This window comes from Salmo trutta, chromosome 12 (genome assembly GCF_901001165.1).
Source record: "Salmo trutta chromosome 12, fSalTru1.1, whole genome shotgun sequence".
NCBI classification, from domain to species: domain Eukaryota; kingdom Metazoa; phylum Chordata; class Actinopteri; order Salmoniformes; family Salmonidae; genus Salmo; species Salmo trutta.
In genome coordinates this window covers 63,000,973-63,025,895 of record NC_042968.1, presented here as the reverse complement: position 1 = coordinate 63,025,895, position 24,923 = coordinate 63,000,973, and the positions used below count along the sequence as shown (strand labels likewise).

Sequence of the window (24,923 nt, the reverse complement as noted above, 5' to 3'; positions counted from 1 at the left end):
GGCTCCAACCTAAGTGTGTAAACTTCCGACTTCAACTGTATATAGCTAGGTGTTATCTGAAATAAACCTAATTAATAAGACTGTTCTTAATTTATTAATGGTGGTCGGACCCAACAGTGGACTTTGCGGTTAGCCTTCAAAATAAAAGTATGGTATAATTCTACTATTTGTATTCATTTGCATCACTGTCAATGACATACCTTTACTTTGGAGGCAAACCACAAATTCCACTATTGTGCCTAATCCTTATTGTGGCTAGCTCCACAACATATAGTCCGGTCGAGTGTCACTAGCCAGATGAAGCTAGCTGGCTGCTTATAACATTAGCTTTGGGCAACAGGGTTACATAGCTGGCTAGCTATTTATTTTCATGAACTGAAGTTCAATTTCATTAGGCGAACAACAAGTGACTACCTAGCTAATACTTACTCACAAGGATTCCTAAATCATTGCTAAGAATAATTAAAATGACTGCAGTTTCTACTGGTCATTGTTTTCAGGCTGGTTGTATTGGTGCTAGCTAGGTACCCCAGAAGTTGTGGTCGAACAAATTATGCTTTATTACCAACACAGTATTATAAACACATAGTTTGTGGCCGGTGTTTGCAGATTTTTTTTTATACAGTTTTGACACGCAAATACCCAAACGGTGTTCCATAGTATGTATGTCGTGGAGCGAATAGCAGTGACGCTACTACTGTGTAACTCTGGTAGGGCAACATCTGACAAATAGTGCACTTGGTAGTATGTACCGGTGCTCGACCAGTCGGCGAATGCCAACATCACCCACGACAGAGAACGGTTGATTGTCACAGGCAATGAATTCCATTATCTTGGCTTCAATGGATTTTGCCTTTGAGTTGTCTTGCTGAAATGTTCTTACTCTACTGACTGCTCGACTTGTTGACTGCTCGATCCACACAGTAGACATTGTGGGCTAAGTTAGGAATGCTGTGTTGAACATGTAGCTCAACATTTTATGAGACGTCATTACGTAATGTACCTACGTTATATAGGTATGCACATCAGCTTTGACATCGGTTTTGCACATCGGCGTTAAATTAGACATTCCGATATATCGTGCATCCCTATAAACAATATTAAAGTGGCATTATTTAAAGTGGCATTGTTTAAAGTGACTACTGATCCATTTATTAAAGTGTCCAGTGATTGGGTCTGTGTTGGCAGCAGCCACTCAATGTTAGTGATGGCTGTTTAACAGTCTGATGGCCTTGAGATTGAAAAACAGCTTCTATCTCTGGGTCCCAGCTTTGATGCACATGTACTGACCTCACCTTCTGGACGATAGTGGTGTAAACAGGTAGTGGCTCGGGTGGTTATTGTCCTTGATCATCTTTTTGGCCTTCCTGTGACATCAGGTGCTGTAGGTTTCATGGAGGGCGGGTAGTTTGCCTCCGGTGATGCATTGTGCAGACCGCACCACCCTCTGGAGAGCCTTGCGGTTGAAGGTGATGCAGTTGCCGTACCAGGCTGTGATACAGCCCGACAGGATGCTCTTGATTGTGCATCTGTAAAAGTTTGTCAGGGTTTTGGGTGAAAAGCCACATTTCTTCAGCCTCCTGAGGTTGAAGAGGTGCTGTTGTGCTTTCTACATCACGCTGTCTGTGTGGGTGGACCATCAGTTTGTCAATGATGTGTACGCTGAGGAACTAAAAAGTTTCCACTGCTGTCCCTTCGATGTGAATTAGGGCTGCTCCCTCTGCTGTTTCCAGAAGTCCACGATCATCTCCATTGTTTTGTTGATGTTGAGTGAGAGTTGTTTTCCTGACACCACACTCCGAGGGCCCTCACCTCCTCCCTGTAGGCTGTCTCGTCGTTGTTGGTGATCAGGTCCACTACTGTTGTGTCGTCTGCAAACTTGATGATTGAGTTGGAGACGTTCATGGCCATGCAGTCATGGGTGAACAGGGAGTACAGGAGAGGGCTGAGCACACACCCTTGTGGGGCCCCAGTGTTGAGGGTCAGCGAAGTGGAGATGTTGTTTCCTACCTTCACCACCAGGGGGCAACCCGTCAAAGTTCAGGACCCAGTTGCACAGGGCGGGGTTGAGACCCAGGGCCTCCAGCTTGATGATGAGCTTGGAGGGTACTATGGTGTTGAATACTGAGCTGTAGTCAATGAAAAGCATTCTTTCATAGGTATTCTTTTTGTCCAGATGGGATAGGGCAGTGTGATGGCGATTGCGTCATCTGTGGACCTGTATGGTCGGTATGCAAACTGAAGTGGGTCTAGGGTGGCCGGTAAGGTGGCGGTGATATGATCCTTGCCTCGCCTCTCAAAGCACTTCATGATGACAGAAGTGCTACGAGGCGGTTGTCATTTTGTTCAGTTATCTTTGCCTACTTGGGTACAGGATCAATGGTAGCCATATTGAAGCATATGGAAATATGGCTGAATTTAAACAATGTAGTTATTCCCTCACCTAGTCTATCGGAGTGCAAGATTGATATTTATTGATTCTACAAAGCCTTTCATATCTATGTAAAGTGTCAAGGATAGGGGCCAAGGGTAGATTTGGAACTGAACCATTATGGCGAAAATTCTACAGCAGAAAAATGGCTAGTGTTCTGAGGAGAAGGGGTGAGAGCCTGAAGCACACCTAATGCAATCCTCTCGCATGGCAGTGACTCCTCACTGAGAGAGCATTAAGATCGGAGCCCCCCTTGGTGCAATGTCAACTGTAGCAGCTGCCTCGCCACAGACCTGACAGACAGCCTGTGTGTGTGTGTGTGGGACACACCGAGTATACTCCTGTATATGCTCGTCTGTGAAATGACACTGTCCTCTAGCCATGATGCGGCACACTACTGCGCCGTACTCTCACTCGCGCTCTATCAAAGCCTCAGCTCCTATCCGAAAACACTGAAACGGACAAGATGTCTAGTTATATTTACACTGTATGGAATGTGCTTCAATGTCAGCTTAATACTCTGTGAAACGACATGGCTCTCTGCTGAGCTGGAGGTTGCGCAATCACAGTCTCATTGAGGTCTGACCTTGCAGTGAATTGTCCCATGTTTTAAGGAATGGGGTATTTTCTCATTCTATGTCATCTGGGAAAGGCTATATACTGCAGTGTGATGTGGGTATTGATGTCTGTAGTGAAAATACACTGAGTATACAAAACATCAAGAACACCTGCTCTTTCCATGGCATCGACTGACCAGATGAATCAAATCGTATTTGTCACATGCGCCAAATACAACAAATACAACACATCACCTTACAGTGAAATGCTTACTTACAAGCCCTTAACCAACAATGCAGTTTTAAGAAAATATTTTAAAAAAGAAGAGATGAGATCATTAAAGAGCAGCAGTAAATAACAATAGCGGGGCTGTATACATGGGGTACCGGTTCAGAGTCAATGTGCAGGGCCATCGGTGTCGAGGTAATTGAGGTGAAAGCTATGATCTCTTATTGATGTCACTTGTTAAATCCACTTCAATCAGTGTAGATGAACTTTGTGCATTTACCCCTGAGATTGAAACATTTCCATCAGTCATGTTTCTCCAAACCTTTTCTTGTGTACATTTACTGAACTCCCCTGTTGTGATTCAAAATACGAATGAGTCAGAATAAAAACATGAATGAATGACAGAGTAATATCAAAGTCGTCAGATGTTTTACATTTACACAATAGGCTTCCCAATTCTTCCGCACTAGCAGTAGGCTACAGAGTGCTTCGTCAGACTGGAGCCTAGTGTTACATCTTCGCTAGCTAAGCCCGGCTAAATATGAGGATATGATTCGTTAGCGTGACATTATAGAGCTACTGTACCCGGCACCTGTCTGTCCTTCATTTCCTCCTGAGGCCGTCACCCAGCCAGGATGCTCTTTAAAGGACCCTAGTTTTTCTCATTTTCACATCTTCAAAACTGCTGTATAAGTACAATGTTTTATTAGTAGTACTGTTACACCTGGAATAAGAGAGGAGTTGGAAGTTTCCATGTGTTTTAATGGAGAATATGAACATTATTGTTGGAACTAAGGAAAGCATAGTTTGAAGACCTACATTGACTGTGATGCTACATGCTGGCAACCATTAGTCATACAGATTGTGGAAACGGCACAGAGGATGGCATGCCAGACAATGTACTAAGAGTCGTTTATGAAATGATAGTAGGCCTATATTGTTTACTGACAAGCAATTGAAGAGCAGTTTTTGGCTGTTCAATATTTATTCGGTGAACAATAGGCATATTAGTTGGACAAATCAAACTGTCCTTCTAATGATTCAGGGAGTGGCTACAGTAGTTTGCATCGGCCTTTGTTTTCATTGAGTAAGAACAGTAGACCTGTCCATCTTTTAAAACTATTTTTAACTAGACCTAGGGCTGTGACGGTCATGGAATTTTGGGTGACCGTAATTGGCGGCAGTCACAGTAATAACTGTTTGAACAGCAAAAAATACAAAAACACATTTTTTTTAATATATAATATATATATTTATTTTCATACACATTTTCTCCTTTCATCCTCCCCGTTTCCACTGGCACTTAAAATTTGGGCCAAATTTGAGCTGGCTGGAATGTAATTCTCAAATTCGAACTGGGTCAAGGGAAACCCGGGCTAGCGCCGTTTGACAGCTGCTGCCAGTTCGGTCTAGTGACACCGTTACTATGCAACCGCCAAGCTGATCAAATCAAATCAAATTTATTTATATAGCCCTTCGTACATCAGCTGAAATCTCAAAGTGCTGTACAGAAACCCAGCCTAAAACCCCAAACAATGCATGTGACAGAAGCACGGTGGCTGGGAAAAACTCCCTAGGAAAAACTCCTGAGAAAGGCCAAAAACCTAGGAAGAAACCTAGAGAGGAACCAGGCTATGAGGGGTGGCCAGTCCTCTTCTGGCTGTGCCGGGTGGATATTATAACAGAACATGGTCAAGATGTTAAAATGTTCGTAAATGACCAGCATGGTCAAATAATAATAATCATAGTAATTGTCGAGGGTGCAACAAGCACGTCCGGTGAACAGGTCAGAGTTCCGTAGCCGCAGGCAGAACAGTTGAAACTGGAGCAGCAGCATGGCAAGGTGGACTGGGGACAGCAAGGAGTCATCATGCCAGGTAGTCCTGAGGCATGGTCCTAGGGCTCAGGTCCTCCGAGAGAGAGAAAGAAAGAAAGAAAGAGAGAAGAGAGAATTAGAGAGAGCATATTTACATTCACACAGGACACCGGATAAGACAAGAGAATACTCCAGATGTAACAGACTGACCCTAGCCCCCCGACACATAAACTACTGCAGCATAAATACTGGAGGCTGAGACAGGAGGGATCAGAAGACACTGTGGCCCCATCCGATGATACCCCCGGACAGGGCCAAACAGGCAGGATATAACCCCACCCACTTTGCCAAAGCACAGCCCCCACACCACTAGAGGGATATCTACAACCACCAACTTACCGTCCGAAGACAAGGCCGAGTATAGCCCACAAAGATCTCTGCCACGGCACAACCCAGACAGGAAGACCACGTCAGTGGCTCAACCTACTCAAGTGACGCACCCCTCCCATGGACGGCATGGAAGAACACCAGTAAGTCAGTGACTCAGCCCCTGTAAAAGGGTTAGAGGCAGAGAATCCCAGTGGGAAGAGGGGAACCGACAAGGCAGAGACAGCAAGGGCGGTTCGTTGCTCCAGCCTTTCCGTTCACCTTCACACTCCTGGGCCAGACTATACTTAATCATAGGACCTACTGAAGAGATAAGTCTTCAGTAAAGACTTAAAGGTTGAGACTGAGTCTGCGTCTCTCACATGGGTAGGCAGACCATTCCATAAAAATGGAGCTCTATAGGAGAAAGCCCTACCTCCAGCCGTTTGCTTAGAAATTCTAGGGACAATTAGGAGGCCTGCGTCTTGTGACCGTAGCGTACGTGTAGGTATGTACGGCAGGACCAAATCGGAAAGATAGGTAGGAGCAAGCCCATGTAATGCTTTGTAGGTTAGCAGTAAAACCTTGAAATCAGCCCTTGCCTTAACAGGAAGCCAGTGTAGGGAGGCTAGCACTGGAGTAATATGATCAAATTTTTTGGTTCTAGTCAGGATTCTAGCAGCCGTATTTAGCACTAACTGAAGTTTGTTTAGTGCTTTATCCGGGTAGCCGGAAAGTAGAGCATTGCAGTAGTTGAGCCTAGAAGTAACAAAAGCATGGATTAATTTTTCTGCGTCATTTTTGGACAGAAAGTTTCTGATTTTTGCAATGTTACGTAGATGGAAAAAAGCTGTCCTTGAAGCAGTCTTGATATGTTCTTCAAAAGAGAGATCAGGGTCCAGAGTAACGCCGAGGTCCTTCACAGTTTTATTTGAGACGACTGTACAACCATCCAGATTAATTGTCAGATTCAACAGAAGATCTCTTTGTTTCTTGGGACCTAGGACAAGCATCTCTGTTTTGTCCGAGTTTAAAAGTAGAAAATTTGCAGCCATCCACTTCCTTATGTCTGAAACACAGGCTTCTAGCGAGGGCAATTTTGGGGCTTCACCATGTTTCATTGAAATGTACAGCTGTGTGTCGTCCGCATAGCAGTGAAATTTAACATTATGTTTTCGAATGACATCCCCAAGAGGTAAAATATATAGTGAAAACAATAGTGGTCCTAGAACGGAACCTTGAGGAACACCGAAATGTACAATTGATTTGTCAGAGGACGAACCATTCACAGAGACAAACTGATATCTTTCCGACAGATAATATCTAAACCAGGCCAGAACTTGTCCATGTAGACCAATTTGGGTTTCCAATCTCCAAAAGAATGTGGTGATCGATGGTATCAAAAGCGGCACTAAGATCTAGGAGCATGAGGACAGATGCAGAGCCTCGGTCTGACGTCATTAAAAGGTCATTTACCACCTTCACAAGTGCAGTCTCAGTGCTATGATGGGGTCTAAAACCAGACTGAAGCGTTTCGTATACATTGTTTGTCTTTAGGAAGGCAGTGAGTTGCTGCGCATCAACTTTTTCCTTGAGAGGAATGGAAGATTTGATATAGGCCGATAGTTTTTTATAATTTCTGGGTCAAGATTCGGCTTTTTCAAGAGAGGCTTTATTACTGCCACTTTTAGTGAGCTTGGTACACATCCGGTGGATAGAGAGCCGTTTATTATGTTCAACATAGGAGGGCCAAGCACAGGAAGCAGCTCTTTCAGTAGTTTAGTTGGAATAGGGTCCAGTATGCAGCTTGAGGGTTTGGAGGCCATGATTATTTTCATCATTATGTCAAGAGATATAGTACTAAAACACTTTAGTATCTCCCTTGATCCTAGGTCCTGGCAGAGTTGTGCAGACTCAGGACAATGGAGCCCTGGAGGAATACCCAGATTTAAAGAGGAGTCCGTAATTTGCTTTCTAATGATCATGATCTTTTCCTCAAAGAAGTTCATAAATGTATTACTGCTGAAGTGAAAGCCATCCTCCATTTGCGAATGCTGCTTTTTAGTTAGCTTTGCGACAGTGTCAAAAAGAAATTTCGGATTGTTCTTATTTTCCTCAATTAAGTTGGAAAAATAGGATGATCGTGCAGCAGTCAGGGCTCTTCGATACTGCACGGTACTGTCTTTCCAAGCTAGTCGGAAGACTTCCAGTTTAGTGTGGCGCCATTTCCGTTCCAATTTTCTGGAAGCTTGCTTCAGAGCTCGTGTATTTTATGTATACCAGGGAGCTAGTTTCTTATGACAGATGTTTTTAATTTTTAGGGGTGCAACTGCATCTAGGGTATTGCGCAAGGTTAAATTGAGTTCCTCGGTTAGGTGGTTAACTGATTCTTGTCCTCTGACGTCCTTGGGTAGGCAGAGGGAGTCTGGAAGGGCATCAAGGAATCTTTGGGTTGTCTGAGAATTTATAGCACGACTTTTAATCTTCCTTGGTTGGGGTCTGAGCAGATTATTTGTTGCAATTGTAAACGCAATAAAATGGTGGTCCGATAATCCAGGATTATGAGGAAAAACATTAAGATCCACAACATTTATTCCATGGGACAAAACTAGGTCCAGAGTATGACTGTGGCAGTGAGTAGGTCCAGAGACATGTTGGACAAAACCCACTGAGTCGATGATGGCTCCGAAAGCCTTTTGGAGTGGGTCTGTGGACTTTTCCATGTGAATGTTAAAGTCACCAAAAATTAGAATATTATCTGCTATGACTACAAGATCCGATAGGAATTCAGGGAACTCAGTAAGGAACACTGCATATGGCCCAGGAGGCCTGTAAACAGTAGCTATAAAAAGTGATTGAGTAGGCTGCATAGATTTCATGACTAGAAGCTCAAAAGACGAAAACGTCATTGTTTTTTTTTGTAAATTGAAATTTGCTATCGTAAATGTTAGCAACACCTCCGCCTTTGCCGGATGCACGGGGGGTATGGTCACTAGTGTAACCAGGGGGTGAGGCCTCATTTAACACAGTAAATTCATCAGGCTTAAGCCATGTTTCAGTCAGGCCAATCACATCAAGATTATGATCAGTGATTAGTTCATTGACTATAACTGCCTTGGAAGTGAGGGATCTAACATTAAGTAACCCAATTTTGAGATGTGAAGTATCACAATCTCTTTCAATAATGGCAGGAATGGAGGAGGTCTTTATACTAGTAAGATTACTGAAGCGAACACCGCCATTTTTAATTTTGCCCAACCTAGATCGAGGCACAGACACGGTCTCAATGGGGAAAGCTGAGCTGACTACGCTGACTGTGCTAATGGCAGACTCCACTAAGCTGGCAGGCTGGCTAACAGCCTGCTGCCTGGCCTGCACCCTATTTCATTCTGGAGCTAGAGGAGTTAGAGCCCTGTCTATGTTCGTAGATAAGATGAGAGCACCCCTCCAGCTAGGATGGAGTCCGTCACTCCTCAACAGGCCAGGCTTGGTCCTGTTTGTGGGTGAGTCCCAGATATCTACAAATTCTATCTTTTGGGAGGGGCAGAACACAGTTTTCATCCAGCGATTGAGTTGTGAGACTGCTGTAGAGCTCATCACTCCCCCTAACTGGGAGGGGGCCAGAGACTCGATGCAGACACATCTCGATGCAGACACATCTTTCTAGCTGATTTACACGCTGAAGCTATGTTGCGCTTGGTGACCTCTGACTGTTTCATCCTAACATCGTTGGTGCCGACGTGGATAACAATATCTCTATACTCTCTACACTCGCCAGTTTTAGCTTTAGCCAGCACCGTCTTTAGATTAGCCTTAACGTCGGTAGCCCTGCCCCCTGGTAAACAGTGTATGATCGCTGGATGATTAGTTTTAAGTCTAATACTGCGGGTAATGGAGTCGCCAATGACTAGGGTTTTCAATTTGTCAGAGCTAATGGTGGGAGCCGTCGGCGTCTCAGACCCCACAACGGGAGGAGCAGAGACCAGAGAAGGCTCGGCCTCCGACTCGCTTAACGGGGAGAACCGGTTGAAAGTTTCTGTCGGCTGAATAAGCGACACCGGTTGAGCATTCCTACAGCGTTTCCCTCCAGACGCCATGAGAAAGATGTCCGGCTGCGGGGACCGTGCGAGGGGGTTTATACTAACGTTACTATCTGTACTTGCTGGTGGCACAGACGCTGTTTCATCCTTTCCTACACTGAAATGACCCTTGCCTAACGATTGCGTCTGAAGCTGGGCTTGCAGCACAGCTATCCTTGCCGTAAGGCGATCGTTCTCCTGTATATTATGAGTACAACGACTGCAATTAGAAGGCATCATGTTAATGTTACTTAGCTTCGGCTGTTTGAAGTCCTGACGAACCATGTCCAGATAAAACCTCCGGGGTAGGAAAGTTGAATGAAAAAAAAGTTGAGTGAGGGAAAAAGTAAAAATATACGGTAATGAAAAAGTAAAAACCGTCAGGTAGCAAAGTAAAAACGGCAACAAAAACGCACAGCAGCGTAAACAAGTCTGCAAGTTGTGACCGGAAACAGGAAACAGTCCTCCTGTCATGTGCCGGTCCTGCCTCCCGATCACTGCTGGATGTTGACAACGTTTAGCTAGCTCGTCTGGGCTTGTTGCTGTTAGCTAGCACATGGACAAACAGTACTGCAGTAGTCAGACATGACACAAATTACCACCATAGCTGGATCATTCATTCATTTTTGCACTACACAAACTTTTATGAGAGCAATCAGCCCTCAAAAGCTAGCTACCTAACGTTAGCTAGCAAATCAGAGTCGAAACAAGCTAGCACGAATTTTAGCTGGCCCGGTCGTATTGAAAGCTAGCTAGCGACATATCAAACCTGTTGTCTAGCAAGCAAGATAGGAATTAAGCTAGCTAGCCTGTTATGCTATCGATGACGCTAACCGTTTAGGTAGCTAACGTCAGCAAGATAAATACATGGCTCTGGCTGGCAATGGCAGGAGTATGGGTTAACGTTAGTTACAGCATGGTGAGGGTGAATAAAATTCTTCAACATCTTGCTAGCTTAGCAACGTTAGCGAAGCCAGCTGCAGTCACATATTGGTGAATGGAAATTGGGCTTCAGTCAGCTGATCGTTAGTTTTTATGGTTATGACGGTTATTTTATTTTCATGACTGTCTTCACCCATAACCGTCAGTTACACAGGTATACGGTAATTGTGCCAGCCCTGACTAGACCTATATTTTGTGTGTTCACTGAATATGCAAATTGACTTTCCCCAATAGAATCATCACTTACCTCTTTCTACATGAAAGTCACTGTTAACTGAATTTGCTCACTACCAGCTGTGCAGTATTTTTAGCTTCCTCCGGGTGTAGAATCAGGTCTGCAGTGTTTAATAATCCACAGACAAGGCCCATCTTCGACTAACCAGAGGCACTAATGAGGACTTTTTTCATTATGAATCCGTTACTCATGTTGCTGAGACTGCCTGGTCATATAGTGCTTGGGGTTATATGATGTTTAATGGATCCTGCTGGTTGGGGCCTGCTAGGACAGGATTGGCCTATAGGAGATATCTGGTTGGTCACATTGGTTTATAGGAGAGACATGGGCTGAGTTTAGACAGGCAGCCCAATTATGATTTTTTTTCTCACTAATTGTTCTTTTGATCAGCATTGAAAAAGATCTGATGTGAAAAGATCTGATGTGATTGGTCAAAATACATTAGTGGAAAAATATATATTAGTGGAAAAATATCAGAATTGGGCTGCGTGTGTTAACGCAGCCATGGTGGGTCACATTGGCCTATAGGAGATTATCTGGTGGTACCTTCTGTAGCAGATTGGCCTATAGGGGAAGATCTGGTGGGTCACATTGACCTATAGGAGACATCTGGGCCTCTAGAATTGGGTTATGTGGACTTGCAAAGCTCTAGGTAGAAGTTCCCCACAGATGTAGGGTCACCTTATTCTGCTCCAGCCCTAGCCTTCCCTTAGGGGGGAAATGGCATCTAGGGCAACTTCATCATACTCCAAGTGCTAACCTATATCAATCTAAGAACGAGGAAAAAAGTGTTGAAGAGTTTCCATGTCTTTAATGTTTTTCTTTTACAGTGTGTACTGGAAGTCATTTTTGTGGATGTGAGTTATGTATTAGTGCAGTGAAATGTCAAGTGCATCTTAAGTAGCTATGATTACATCTGGCATGTTTACTTAGACAATAAAGCACTCTGACTGACTTGCTGCCTGACAAAGAGGCTTTGTTGCCTCTTTCTCACCAGTTTAGCTGTCTAACCTCTTACTGTCTGTGTTTTCATAGCTGCAGGACGAGCAACAGAAAAAGCCTGATAGGAAGTGGTCAGTCTTCGGCGCTTCCGCGACCTCACTCCCCCCTCTCATCGCATACAGGTAAGGCTCGTCTATGTGTGAATAATTGTTGTACTGTACAGTACAGGCATCTGTTTTGATGGGTGTGTGTGAAGTGCCCGATTGAGTAAAAGACTAAATTAATGTTGTTGTGCTTGCAAAGAGGCTTTGGTTGGCCAGAGTGTTCTACCCCTGAATGAAGGCCATTGTCTGTGGGTAAATGCAGAAGCAGTCTGGAAAAGCCACTCTTCAGGAGTGCAATCTGTTTCTGATTCATTAGCCACCCACAAGATCTTCCTCTGTCTCGCTGTCTCTGTAGACCTTTCCCACAACACACTGTCTGAAATGTTAGCAACCTGTCTTCTACAACAAAAGTGACAAACTAGCTGTTTCTGCAAGAAATCTTTTCCAATTATTTTTTATTATATTGGCAAATGCTTTCATTGAAACTGATTTCAAAGGAGGATGGGATCTGAAAATAATGTAAGATGATGCGAAATACAGCACATTTCTCTGATGGTACAACTATTTTAGTCAAATTTGGGTTGTAGCCTGGTGTCCAGACCCAAGTGAGTCTAGGCTACTTTGGTCCAATCTGTAAACTGAAGGCAGTCTAACTGCATTATTTCAGAATCATACTTAAAAACATTCTGTCAGTGTAGTGAAAAATAATAAATCAGCACATTATAGTTGGGTTGCACATAAGGCAAAAGCAGACTGAGTAAATAGGCTTTTTGTGGTACAGCCGAAGACAAGTCTCTGATGCCAATGGTTAAAAAGGGTGAGTGCTCTGTGCTATCGGAGCGCTGGCAATGGAACCAGCAGGGATTGTGATTGTAATGAATAAGAAGTGGTGGGCCTCATGAAGGAAATGCACAGGGAGGAGAGGGTGGACTTAATCTATTCCAGCCTGGGTGTTTTATTTCCTGACCGGCCAAACACTGATAACGGCCCTCTGTTTGCGTAGTCAGACATTCTTGCCTTGCTAGAGCGCTCATTCCTTAAGATGAACTATGTGAGAAGTAGTGACGGTAATGACAGTGCTGAACTATGGGAGAAATTCACTGGCTGGCACAGACGTATCGCAGGTACATGTACATTTGGTAAGAGCATTGTTTCCAGTTGTCATGTTAGTTGCGGTGGTTGTCACCGTTTTGGCATTTAGGTGCTGGCAAAGCTGGAGTGTGTGCCTACAGTACGCATTTTACTTTGACATATTGTTCACTGCTCTTTTCTTCAGTAAAATAAACTCAGCAAAAAAAGAAACGTCTTCTCACTGTCAACTACGTTTATTTTCAGCAAACTTAACATGTGTAAATATTTGTATGAACATGACAAGATTCAACAACTGAGACATAAACTGAACAAGTTCCACAGACATGTGACTAACAGAAATGGAATAATGTGTCCCTGAACAAAGGGGGGGTCAAAATCAAAAATAACAGTCAGTATCTGGTGTGGCCACCAGCTGCATTAAGCACTGCAGTGCATCTCCTCCTCATGGACTGCATCAGATTTGCCAGTTCTTGCTGTGATATGTTACCCCACTTTTCCACCAAGGCACCTGCAAGTTCCCGGACATTTCTGGGGGGAATGGCCCTAGCCCTCACCCTCCGATCTAACATATCCCAAACGTGCTCAATGGGATTGAGATCCGGGCTCTTCGCTGGCCATGGCAGGACACTGACATTCCTGTCTTGCAGGAAATCACGAGCAGTCTGGCTGGTGGCATTGTCATGCTGGAGGGTCATGTCAGGATGAGCCTGCAGGAAGGGTACCACATGAGGGAGGAGGATATCTTCCCTGTAACGCACAGTGTTGAGTTTGCCTGCAATGACAACAAGCTCAGTCCGATGATGCTGTGACACAACGCCCCAGACCATGACGGACCCTCCACCTCCAAATCGATCCCGCTCCAGAGTACAGGCCTCGGTGTAACGCTCATTCCTTCAACGATACACGTGAATCCGACCATAACCCATGGTGAGACAAAACTGCGACTCGTCAGTGAAGAGCGCTTTTTGCCAGTCCTGTCTGGTCCAACAATGGTTGGTTTGTGCCCCTAGGCAACGTTGTTGCCGGTGATGTCTGGTGAGGACCTGCCTTACAACAGGCCTACAAGCCCTCAGTCCAGCCTCTCTCAGCCTATTGTGGACAGTCTGAGCACTGATGGAGGGATTGTGCGTTCCTTTTGCAACTCGGACAGTTGTTGCCATCCTGTACCTGTCCTGCAGGTGTGATGCTCGGATGTACCGATCCTGTGCAAGTGTTGTTAAACGTGGTCTGCCAATGCGAGGAAGAGCAGATGTCCGTCCTGTCTCCCTGTAGCGCTGTCTTAGGCGTCTCACAGTACGGACATTGCAATTTATTGCCCTGGCCACATCTGCAGTCCTCATGCCTGCTTGCAGCATGCCTAAGGCACGTTCACGCAGATAAGCAGGGACACTGGGCATCTTTCTTTTTGTGTTTTTCTGAGTCAGTAGAAAGGCCTCTTTAGTGTCCTAAGTTTTCATAACTGTGACCTTAATTGCCTACCGTCTGTAAGCTGTTAGTGTCTTAACGACCATTCCCCAGGTGCATTTTCATTAGTTGTTTATGGTTCATTGAACAAGCATGGGAAACAGTGTTTAAACCCTTTACAATGAAGATCTGTGAAGTTATTTGGATTTTTACGAATTATCTTTGAAAGACAGGGTCCTGAAAAAGGGACGTTTATTTTTTTGCTGAGTTTAGCTATTAAGAATTCTGGATCGTTAGTGAACGCTTTTTATGTATGAATTATAAACAGTATTTGGTTTAGATTAAGTCTGCTCAGCATACTCTATTACGACTGCTACTGTTTAAATAAGCAATCCCGATATCTTTTAACTAAACACATAAAATTCATCTGTATTATCCTGTGTCTACATTGCTATTAGAATTTGATTATACAGGATTAATCTCAAATAATGGACTTGACCTCCATCTGGATTGGGTTAAGTGTTCCTTTTCCTCAGGTGTATTCTATCCCATTCTGGTGATTATTTATTAACGCTCATCAGATGTGATTAAATTACACCACAATTAAACAGGTGACATTCATCACCATCTCACTAGCCTCTCTCTGTTCCCCAGTACCGCAAAGCCCTTTTGCTATCGTCAGACTCGTCACAGGGGTTGGACATCTTTGGCCTTAGTTAATTAACTGTTTACTCCCCCCTTCGGCTACAGAGTTAATTATGTCTAATTAACGTTGGACCGATGGTTGGTTCTTAACCTTATCGGTGAGGGAACACAAAGCCTAATTGCTGTCGTTGGGGTAAGCCCCGCAGTTTGATGTGTTGAATAGCCTGAGGCAGTAGCCACAAAACTGTAAGGCTGTGGGTAATAAGTGCATGCTGTCCATATGGATGGTGGGTTGGAGAGAGAGAGGGGGATAGAGGGATAATTTGAAGGGCTGCCCTGGTAGAGGACGCTTCAGGCTCCACTATGGGACATTAAGGTCTGCAATAAAACCCCAAAACCCCGAATATTCGCGTATGTTAGCTAAGGGCTATAACTATCACCTTATGGATGGCAGAAAATGTGTATTTTATAGCCAGATGTCTTCACCCAGACTATCTGTTTTGTAAGCGCCATTTCATTTACATAGCTATTTAGAATACGGTATTAGCCAATAGGCTACTCTTACAGTAGATTGTATTGTCCCTGTACACATGTAGCCCACAGGTCTGTATTCCACATTCAATCCATACATTTTTTTATAATTAGTTTTAATCAGCATGCTAGGCAGGTAGTGTACCTTTCATGCATTTCTAGAGTACAGTACCTGTCATGCATTTGTGGTGCCTTACAACTAGCACATTTGTAAAGCAAATCAGAAGTCCATTCTTCCCCTAGCTCCTTGAGCTGAAAGTACTGTACGCTGCTGCCTCATAGCTTTCAGATGTTTGATATTCAGCTATTTTGTGTGTGCTGCTTTTACAACACATGAGAACCAGCTGCCATTTAAGTAAATTGTCTTTGTTGAGATATTCCTCTGTCTACAAAGACCTTTTTTAAAGATGGGTAATTTCACACTTCTTTTTGCTTTTTGACTGACACCTGGGGGGGGGGGTAAAAATGGAATTATTCATTGGTTGGGACAATTGCACGTAAACGTTTTATTGTAATTACATTTTTAAAAATGGTGTGGCATTTCTCGTGTGTCTCCTGATGAATCGAAGCCGATGTAGATTGTTAATATTATGTAGTTACTGATTCAAGCAGAGCAGTCCCATTTGAGAGACTTTCAGTCTTCCTAGATTAAGCTCCATCAGATAAGAGACAAGGAAACACAATAAAATCTAAAATGCAGTATAAAGTACAATACCTAAGAGTAAATTGATGAAAAAATGTAATTTTATCTATGCTGGTTTATTAGACTTTCTATGGTTTTTCATATCAATGTGACACAGTACTTAGACCAACTCCCAATTTGGTATAGGTTTGATTCTATGCTCCAGGCTTATTATTATTATTATTAACTTCATTCATTTCAAATGCTTTTATTTCAGGTTTATGAAATGTTTTCTTTTTTTACTTCTAATCTTCCCTTGTTTCTCTGCTTTTCCTCTGAACAACAGGAACGAGTCCTCAAGACAGCCCCAGAAACTTCTCTCCTAGTGCCTCAGCCCACTTCTCATTTGCACGAAGGTAATAAGGAAATGCACATTCTTTCAGTACCTCTGCTCAACTAGCATGCTTGCAGGAATAAAATGTGTTTTTTTTGTTTTGTTTAACAATTTCCTGAAAGTAATTCATACTTCAACTCAGTCATAATTTTGCTTTCTCTCGGTAATAATCTGACAGATGGCATAAGAAATGTGGGATACAAAGGAAATATGAATCTTGATAGAAACGGTTTATAGTTATTTTTTTCCAACAAAACCAAATTGTGGTGCTATTATAGTCTGATGCAGACAGTTAACGGTTCTCTTGAGAAGCGAAGGCAGGATCTCACTGTCTTCTGACTGGCTCTCTATACAGAGATATAAATCACAGGCAGGTTCAAGGGTTCAGTCTTTCACAAATAGCCTGAAAGATTTTTTTGGTTCTACCCTCATTCAACACATTTTATTTTAATGGAGTTTTCTTTATTGTTATGATTCACAGTCTTTGCCACAGACCAGGCAGGTAACGTCATGTTAGGCCTCAGTTTGCCCTTCCCAACAATGCAGAGAAAGAAAATAGAGGAATAATAGAAAAGTAATAACACGTAATAATAAATACACAATGAGTAATGATAATTTGGCTATATACACGGAGTACCAGTACCGAGTTGATATGCGCGGATACGAGGTAGTTTTGGTATATACAGTGCCTTCGGAGAGTATTCAGACCACTTGACTTTCTCAGCATTTTGTTGTTACAGCCTTATTCTAAAATTGTTTTTTTTTTTTATAAAAAATTACTCATCAATCTATACACAATACCCCATAATGACAACCCAAAACAGTTTTTAGACATTTTTGCGAATTTATTACAAATAAAAAACAGAAATACCTTATTTATATAAGTATTCAGACCCTTTGCTATGAGACTCAAAATTGAGGTCAGGTGCATCATGTTTCCATTGATCATCCTTGAGATGTTTCTACAACTTGATTGGAGTCCACCTGTGGTAAATTCAATTGATTGGACGTGATTTGGAACGACACACCTGTCTATATAAGGTTCCACAGTTGACAGTCCATGTCGGAGCAAAAACCATCCATGAGGTCGAAGGACTTTTCCATAGAGTAAAGGGTCTGAATACATATGTAAATGTGATATTTCAGTTATTTTTATTTATACATTTGCAAAAATGTCTAAAACTGTTTTTGCTTTGTCATTATGGGGTATTGTGTGCAGATTGATGAGGGGGGAAATTTTTTTTTAGTCCATTTTAGAATAAGGCTGTAAAATAACAAAATGTGGAAAAGTCAAGGGGTCTGAATACTTTCTGAATCATGAAAAATCCCTTTTGATTTGTTTCTCTGTCCCTACATGTAATTTCATGTATTATTCCTTTGAGAGTTTCTTGTTCAGTGTTATTGGTTAGTGCAAAATAAGGCATCTTATTACTAGGCGTTTGTTGCGGGTAGCAGAGGTCACGGACACTGCTTCAGTAGGCTATTAAAAAGCTGAATATTTTCAAAGGTCACCCAGAACCTTTGCTTTTTAGGCCTTTGCAGATTTCACTTTGGACATTTTTAAGAATAAGCTCAGTCAAATAAGGGCAGTTACGTTATGTACAATCCTGGATATTTGAGTATTCTTGTTTTGAATATCACTCGTAGGTATTGTAATATATTGTTCATAACTACAGTTCTCATTCCTGATTAGTAATGGATGGGTTTAGGGATGGGTTCGAAGTTAATGGTGACGTCTGTCTCTTTCTACCTCTGTCTGTCTGTGTGTTTGAGAAGGACTGATGGACGACGCTGGTCTTTGGCATCTCTGCCCTCCTCTGGCTATGGCACCAATACACCCAGCTCCACTGTCTCTGTACGTACCATACCTTACCACTCACTTTGCTGCAAACACTTAAGAATCAACTCAATGAGTTATTACATGTGTTAGCTAGATAATTTGTTTTTAAAAGCAATGCCAAATAGGTTGTTAAACCTAAACCCCTTCACATACAGTATACCGATGGAAAACCGTTTCCATCCCGCCCCCCAAAAATACAGATACCAAATCACTGGAAATGGTAGAATTAATTTGAATAAAGATGTTTCAATGTGAAATGATAATTTGATAGACTGCCTCTAGTCTGTTCTTCAATGACTGGTGTTTTACTGTAGGCTATTGGAAGTTAGATGAGGGGTGAACAGATACTCCTGCTAGTGTCTCCCAGGTTGACTCATACCACCAGAAATGTGTTTAGGGCCAGCAGATTTTTTGGGGGGAGTAAACATGGCCCTGACACAAAGCCAACAGCTATGCCCCACACACAAACACGCACTCTTACACACATATACAAACACACGCACATAGCCACCCACACCTCTGATCTGTTTACTGACAAAGTCAAATCACACAGGCAGGAAATGGTCAACTCTGAAACCTATGCGTCACACTCACACGCAGGATTGACCACACACACAAGCCAAGTAAGCACGCCTCCACACACAAAGTAATGGGTTGTTTGTTTACGGCCATGTTTTATGAGGACATTCATTTAGAGTTGATAAATACTTGATGTTTTGTTGGAGGCTGGTGAGGATTACTGTTGGAGAATTTACTATAGAGAAGGATTAAGACTGGCGACTGTGTTTGTCCAGGCTATGTTTACACATCTGGTTGCTAAGGGTCTTTGCAGCTCACTTGAAGATGAATCCTTTTTGGATTTTATTTCAGAACAATGTGTTGAGAAGAAAAGGGAAAGTTCACAGTCATTTGTTAGCTTTCATGTACCGTCACAACCATTTCAACACCCATACGTTTCAGTCCTTCGTTTTCAAGACACCGTAAAAGGGAATAGGTACCGTAATGAGCATGTGCCCAATCAAACGGACACAGCAGTCAGAAAAAGCACAGAAAAAGCACTCTCCTGGTAACTGCCATTCTCTTGTGCAACGACGTCAATCAAAGCGTTAGCCTCTCGTTCTTCTTTTTATCTTTTCTCGTTCAATGTATATTCATTTCATTTCCAGTCGTCCTGTTCATCACAGGAGAAGCTTCACCAGCTGCCCTTTCAGCCCACGCCGGACGAGCTGCACTTCCTCTCCAAGCACTTCTGCACCGAGAGCATCGCCGGGGACGACCGACGGAGGGGGACCGCGCCCATGCGACCCCGCTCGCGCAGTCTCAGGTACGTACAAAGGCCTGGCAAGGTCGCACACCTTTATAGATGCCAGGGATAACGGTCGCTGAAAAGTATCCTCCTTTTAAGTACTTTTATGTGAAAAGTTTTCAAACGAGATTTGATTCGAACTATATCAATGTATTTGCGCTGTAAGATATGTGTTGTAATATAATTACTGATCATTCCTTTGTATTTCTATGTGTTTGCAGCCCTGGAAGATCCCCATCCTGTTGTGATCATGAGATTATTATGATGAATCATGTCTACAAGGAACGCTTTCCTAAGGTGAGGAGCCAACTGAGTTAGATCTATAGTGTCGTATTGCCTTCAAGCTAGAATCCTTAATTGAAACAATAACAAATTGAACTCCCCTCCTGTTTCGCTAAAAACGCTAAGGGATGGGGCTGAAGAAATGTAACTACTCTCAAATTCATAGACAGAGCTATGAATGCAAGGATGGACCTTCCATAATATCAAATGTATAGTTTTAACCATGTTTTGAGGATATACAGTGTTTGTTTACATTTACCTTGTTTACCTTGTTTTCAATCTTATATTTGGGGTTCTAATGGTGTATGACAGTTGAACTACGCGCATAAGTTATATTATTCAAGAATCAATGGGTATATATCATTCATTTATAAGTCCAAAAATGGATGTAGCATCTAAGGATTCTAGCATTAACCATGTTTATTTGTTATCAAAACAAAATGCTAATGTCTTAACTGTTGTTGCTGAGAGTTGGTCTTTTTCACCCACAGTTTTTTTTTCTACCTTTGAACATTTTCACCCTCTGTCAACACATTCTCTACTTCTAACCCTTTGCACCCCTCTGTGTCTCTCCAGGCCACAGCCCAGATGGAGGAGAGGATCCAGGAGATCATCCGGACCAGCTCCCCGGAGAGCGTGTTGCCGCTGGCAGACGGCGTGCTGGGTTTCGCCCACCACCAGATCATTGAGCTGGTCCGCGACTGCCTGGAGAAGAGCCGCCTGGGCCACATCACATCACGCTACTTTTGTGAGCTCACCGACAAGCTGGAGAGGCTCTTCCAGGAGGTGGGTGACATTTTGGGTACATCTCAATAGTGTAATAATAATGAATGTAATGAAAAGTTTTTTTTCCCCTTGTGTCCTCTACTCTACAATACAAAATCTGTAATAATGAAGGAAAGGAGATGAGGAAAGTGTAAAGGGTAGTGTAGAGTGTGGTGCCACCTGCTATCCATGGGGGATATCACTGGTTAACTTTAGCAGCCACTTTAAAAGACATCAACCTTTTACCGTACTAATAAGTACACTGTAAGTACGATGTCGGTGCACATTACTGCACAGGACTTTGAAACTATCAAACGGATTCTTTCACCAAAATAATTTGGTTTACAGTGCTCCCTTACTTCTGGTATTCAGTCATTTTCGTAGCACTATTTGTAATCTGTAACTATTAATAACTTGTTTATAGATGTTTTGTATTTCTCAACGTCCTCTCCCCTCATGCCTGCTTCCTATTATACTCCCTCCCTTTCACTTAATGGTGCTTACAGTCCCGAGCACTGAGCAGCTCACAGGTCCGTGTGAAATGTTGAACGAGTGTGTTCTGTTCTCTGTATCTATAGTCTACGTCCCGGTCGGAGAGCCAGGAGGTGAACTTCATCAAAGAGCTGGTAAAGAAGATCCTCATCGTCATCGCCAGGCCGGCGCGCCTCCTGGAATGCCTGGTATGTCTCGCCTAATTGTCCCTAACTAGCGACCAAGCGCATGGCCATGACTTCACATATTGCACAAATTAAACGGCAACAAGGGACAGGAGTTTTTCCAAGGGACAGAAGTTTTTCCTGACCGTGTGGTGTGACTAGGCAAACCACTGAGTCCTAATACTAAGTACGAGTTCTTTCTGGTGGTGACAAGCCATATAGATGCAATCCATCCTCCTCTTGCTCCTGCTAGTCCTCATTGTCACAATAACATCACCATCAAACCAGAGAAAAGCCAACAGCACACAGATGATGCCCATTGGAACTTAAAACTAAGAGTTCCAGAAGTGAAACCCGTGTCCCTCTGTTGTCCTCTCCTCAGGAGTTTGATCCAGAGGAGTTCTACCATCTGTTGGAGGCTGCCGAGGGTCACGCCAAAGAGGGCCAGGGCATCAAGACTGACATCCCCCGCTACATCATCAGCCAGCTGGGTCTCACACGGGACCCCCTGGAAGGTACGTCAAGTTTGACTTTTGACCTTTTAGGGAGTAGGTAGACCGTGCCTAAACTAGGGCTCTCCAACCCTGTTCCTGGAGAACTGCTGTCCTGTAGGTTTTAACTCCAAACCTGTTCCTGGAGAACTACCGTCCTGTAGGTTTTAACTTCAACCCTGTTCCTGGAGAACTACCGTCCTGTAGGTTTTAACTCCAAACCTGTTCCTGGAGAACTACCGTCCTGTAGGTTTTAACTTCAACCCTGTTCCTGGAGAACTACCGTCCTGTAGGTTTTAACTCCAACCCTGTTCCTGGAGAACTACCGTCCTGTAGGTTTTAACTCCAACCCTGTTCCTGGAGAACTACTGTCCTGTAGGTTTTAACTCCAACCCTGTTCCTGGAGAACTACTGTCCTGTAGGTTTTCACTCCAACTCTAATCTAGCGCAATTGATTAATAATTAGCTGGTTAATAAGCTGAATCAGGTTAATTACATCTTGGGTTGGAGCGAAAACCGACATGAGGATAGTTCTCCAGGAACACGGTTGGAGAGCCCTGGCCTAAACCAAAGTTAGTGGAGGTGCAGCCAAACATCACACGTTCAGAAATGAAAAGAGTGCTTTCTGATGAAAGCTGCAAGGGCTGTGAACTCATTCCAGTGGTGGGCTGCATTGATAAAGGAAGTAATCAAGATGTACATTCCAATTCTTCACCCTTTTCCCGAAGTGTACCCCCTCATGGATTTAAAAGGAATGGAGTGAGGAATATGGTGGAAACTCCCTCCAGCCATGCTTGTACCAATCCAATGATTTTTAAATGCATGAGGGGGATTGAACGAGTGTAATCTTCTGGAGAAAGGTAGAGAATCGTAACGCAGCCATTGTATTGTGGATCATCCAATCACTTGTCATGCTTTGTGTTCTCGAAGTCCCAGCTACATTGATGACCTGATGAAAATATGACAAATATAATTCTATGATAAAAGTTTGATCCTGACACAGAATCTAGTTAACCCCATCCAGCTTCATCAGAACACTAAAGCCTACATTTTGAGAAAAGTAATTTAGCATTTGTATTAACTTGCACGTTCTGTTCCTCGTAAAACTCACTCTGTAATGTACTGTGATAAAATACTATGATGAATTAAAAAAAATCGTAATTATGTTGTGGATATTGGGGTCTTTAACGTTTTGGAAGCATTGCTGGAGCAGAACATCTTTTTAGTTTTTAGAGAAGAATGACTTGTATTACTGCAGTATAACTACTACGAAAGAACTAGTACTAGAAGTACTAGCTACCATTTCAGTATCCACAATGACCAAAATATTGCATCAGCGTTACAGTAAATATTTTTTGCAAGGCTAATATAACCTGTAAGGCTAGTATTAAACACCAATGTAAGACAAAGGTGATGTAGAGTAACATGTGTCCTGTACCGAACAGACTGCCATCCTAATGACTCTCTCTCTTTCTCAATTTAAACCCCAACGTTCATTCTGACTAATTAGAAACGAATGGTCTCCCTATAGAGCTGAAACAGTTCTACACACAGACTGGCTCACTAACCTCCGTCCTCATTTGCCAATGTCTCTCCACTCATTTCCCCTGGGCTTATCCCGTGTGTTTTCCTTGCCCAGTAGCCTGGAGTGCTGGAAGCAGCCTTCTAGGCAGGGACAGATGTTAAGTGGCATTGGAAATGGGTTTAGGGTCTCTGTGGGGACGACCGAACGACCCCCCTCCTGATTCGCTACCTCCTGCTGTTCATACATCACTGATGGGAAGGGATGCATACACACGTGCATGTATATACGAACACACATATGCAAAACACGAACGCACACACATACACTTGAGTGTTCTGGAGTTGTGGTTTTCTTAATGGATGTCCGACATGTGTTGCTGCCACTTCTGGTTTCCACCTCATTTCCTCTCATTTAGGAATTCTCAGACTCAGCTTATTAAGTGGACAAAGTCAACAGATTGCTCTTTCTTAACTGCCAAAAAAAGAAAGTGTGTTAATATACAGTAATGTCAACTCCCTATAGGCTTTGACTAAATGTTGAGGTGTGTATATATATATATATAAGACATCTGGATTTAAAGGTCACTGTTTGGTGTTTGAAGGTGAAAATGCTGAAATTGCAAAGTCGAATGAAATGCTGACATGTTCTTTCTCTCTCTCTCCTACAGAAATTGCTCAGATGACCAGTTATGACAGTGGGATAGCTGAAACACCAGAGACAGATGACTCTGTGAGTATTCAGTATATTTTCCTCAAGTTTTTAATTACAGGTTTGATGTATTTCAGTAGAATAAAGTTTTTCTACTCTCGTCCTCCCAGTCCCAGAGTCTGAGCGCGGCCCTACGATCCCGACGAAAGCCCTGCGAGATGGACTTTGAGATGACCAAACTCATCAGCAACGGAGCCTACGGGTGAGAGAAACCTCTCTGGTGTTAGTCAGGACGGTTATGATGGAATCCAAATCTGTTTCAGTTGTTATTTAGGATTTGAATTGGATATGTGATTTAGATTTACTCACATTTTGTACTTCAGCCTTCAATTCATGGCCCTGTCCTTTTCTGTTCCTAAACCACAAATAAGTATATACCGCGGCACTTACATCATGTATTCCCTCTCCTACAGAGCTATGAATGTGTGATTTCAAGCCATCTTTACCACGTTTATGACTAACCGTGTCATTCTCTGTCTGACAGAGTAATGTATGGTTGATTTAACTTAGCCTTTGCTACTTTGTCGGACATATTGTCTCCTCTCGCTCTCTCTCTGACAGGGCTGTGTATCTGGTGCGCCATAAGGAGACCAAGCAGCGTTTTGCCATGAAGAAGATCAACAAACAGAACCTGATGCTGAGGAACCAGATCCAGCAGGCCTTCGTGGAGAGAGACATCCTGACCTTCGCTGAGAACCCCTTCGTGGTCTCCATGTACTGCTCCTTCCAGACGCGACGACACCTCTGCATGGTCATGGAGTATGTGGAAGGTAGCTAGCCTTTTCTTATTTAATTTTTAAATTTACGGACCCAAAACAGTGGAAGACAGAAAGCCTGGTTCATGTTAATGTCCATCCCTATTCTTTACCAAATGCACTTTTCGGGTTGGGATTAATCATTAATAATTAAACATATGTTGAATGTACTTCATTGTAGTATATTTCAATGTCAGAATGAACTC

At 43.0% G+C, this 24,923-nt stretch overlaps 1 protein-coding gene across 8 annotated transcripts in view; it reads left to right on the top strand.

Moving 5' to 3' along the window:
• Positions 1-24,923, top strand: part of LOC115203965 (microtubule-associated serine/threonine-protein kinase 1) — a 181,889-nt gene that overhangs the window by 133,838 nt on the left and 23,128 nt on the right. For 6 of the 8 annotated variants that reach the window (XM_029769091.1, XM_029769095.1, XM_029769097.1 and 3 more), the window contains 11 exons: positions 11,691-11,779; positions 16,342-16,411; positions 18,166-18,244; positions 19,396-19,553; positions 19,757-19,832; positions 20,394-20,603; positions 21,161-21,262; positions 21,621-21,753; positions 23,922-23,983; positions 24,073-24,164; positions 24,524-24,732. In XM_029769091.1, the coding sequence (XP_029624951.1) occupies positions 11,691-11,779; positions 16,342-16,411; positions 18,166-18,244; positions 19,396-19,553; positions 19,757-19,832; positions 20,394-20,603; positions 21,161-21,262; positions 21,621-21,753; positions 23,922-23,983; positions 24,073-24,164; positions 24,524-24,732 (1,280 nt within the window). Of the gene's footprint in view, positions 1-11,232; positions 11,513-11,690; positions 11,780-16,341; positions 16,412-18,165; positions 18,245-19,395; positions 19,554-19,756; positions 19,833-20,393; positions 20,604-21,160; positions 21,263-21,620; positions 21,754-23,921; positions 23,984-24,072; positions 24,165-24,523; positions 24,733-24,923 lie in introns of those variants that run through there. The other 2 variants (XM_029769098.1, XM_029769092.1) reach the window with 2 other exon arrangements.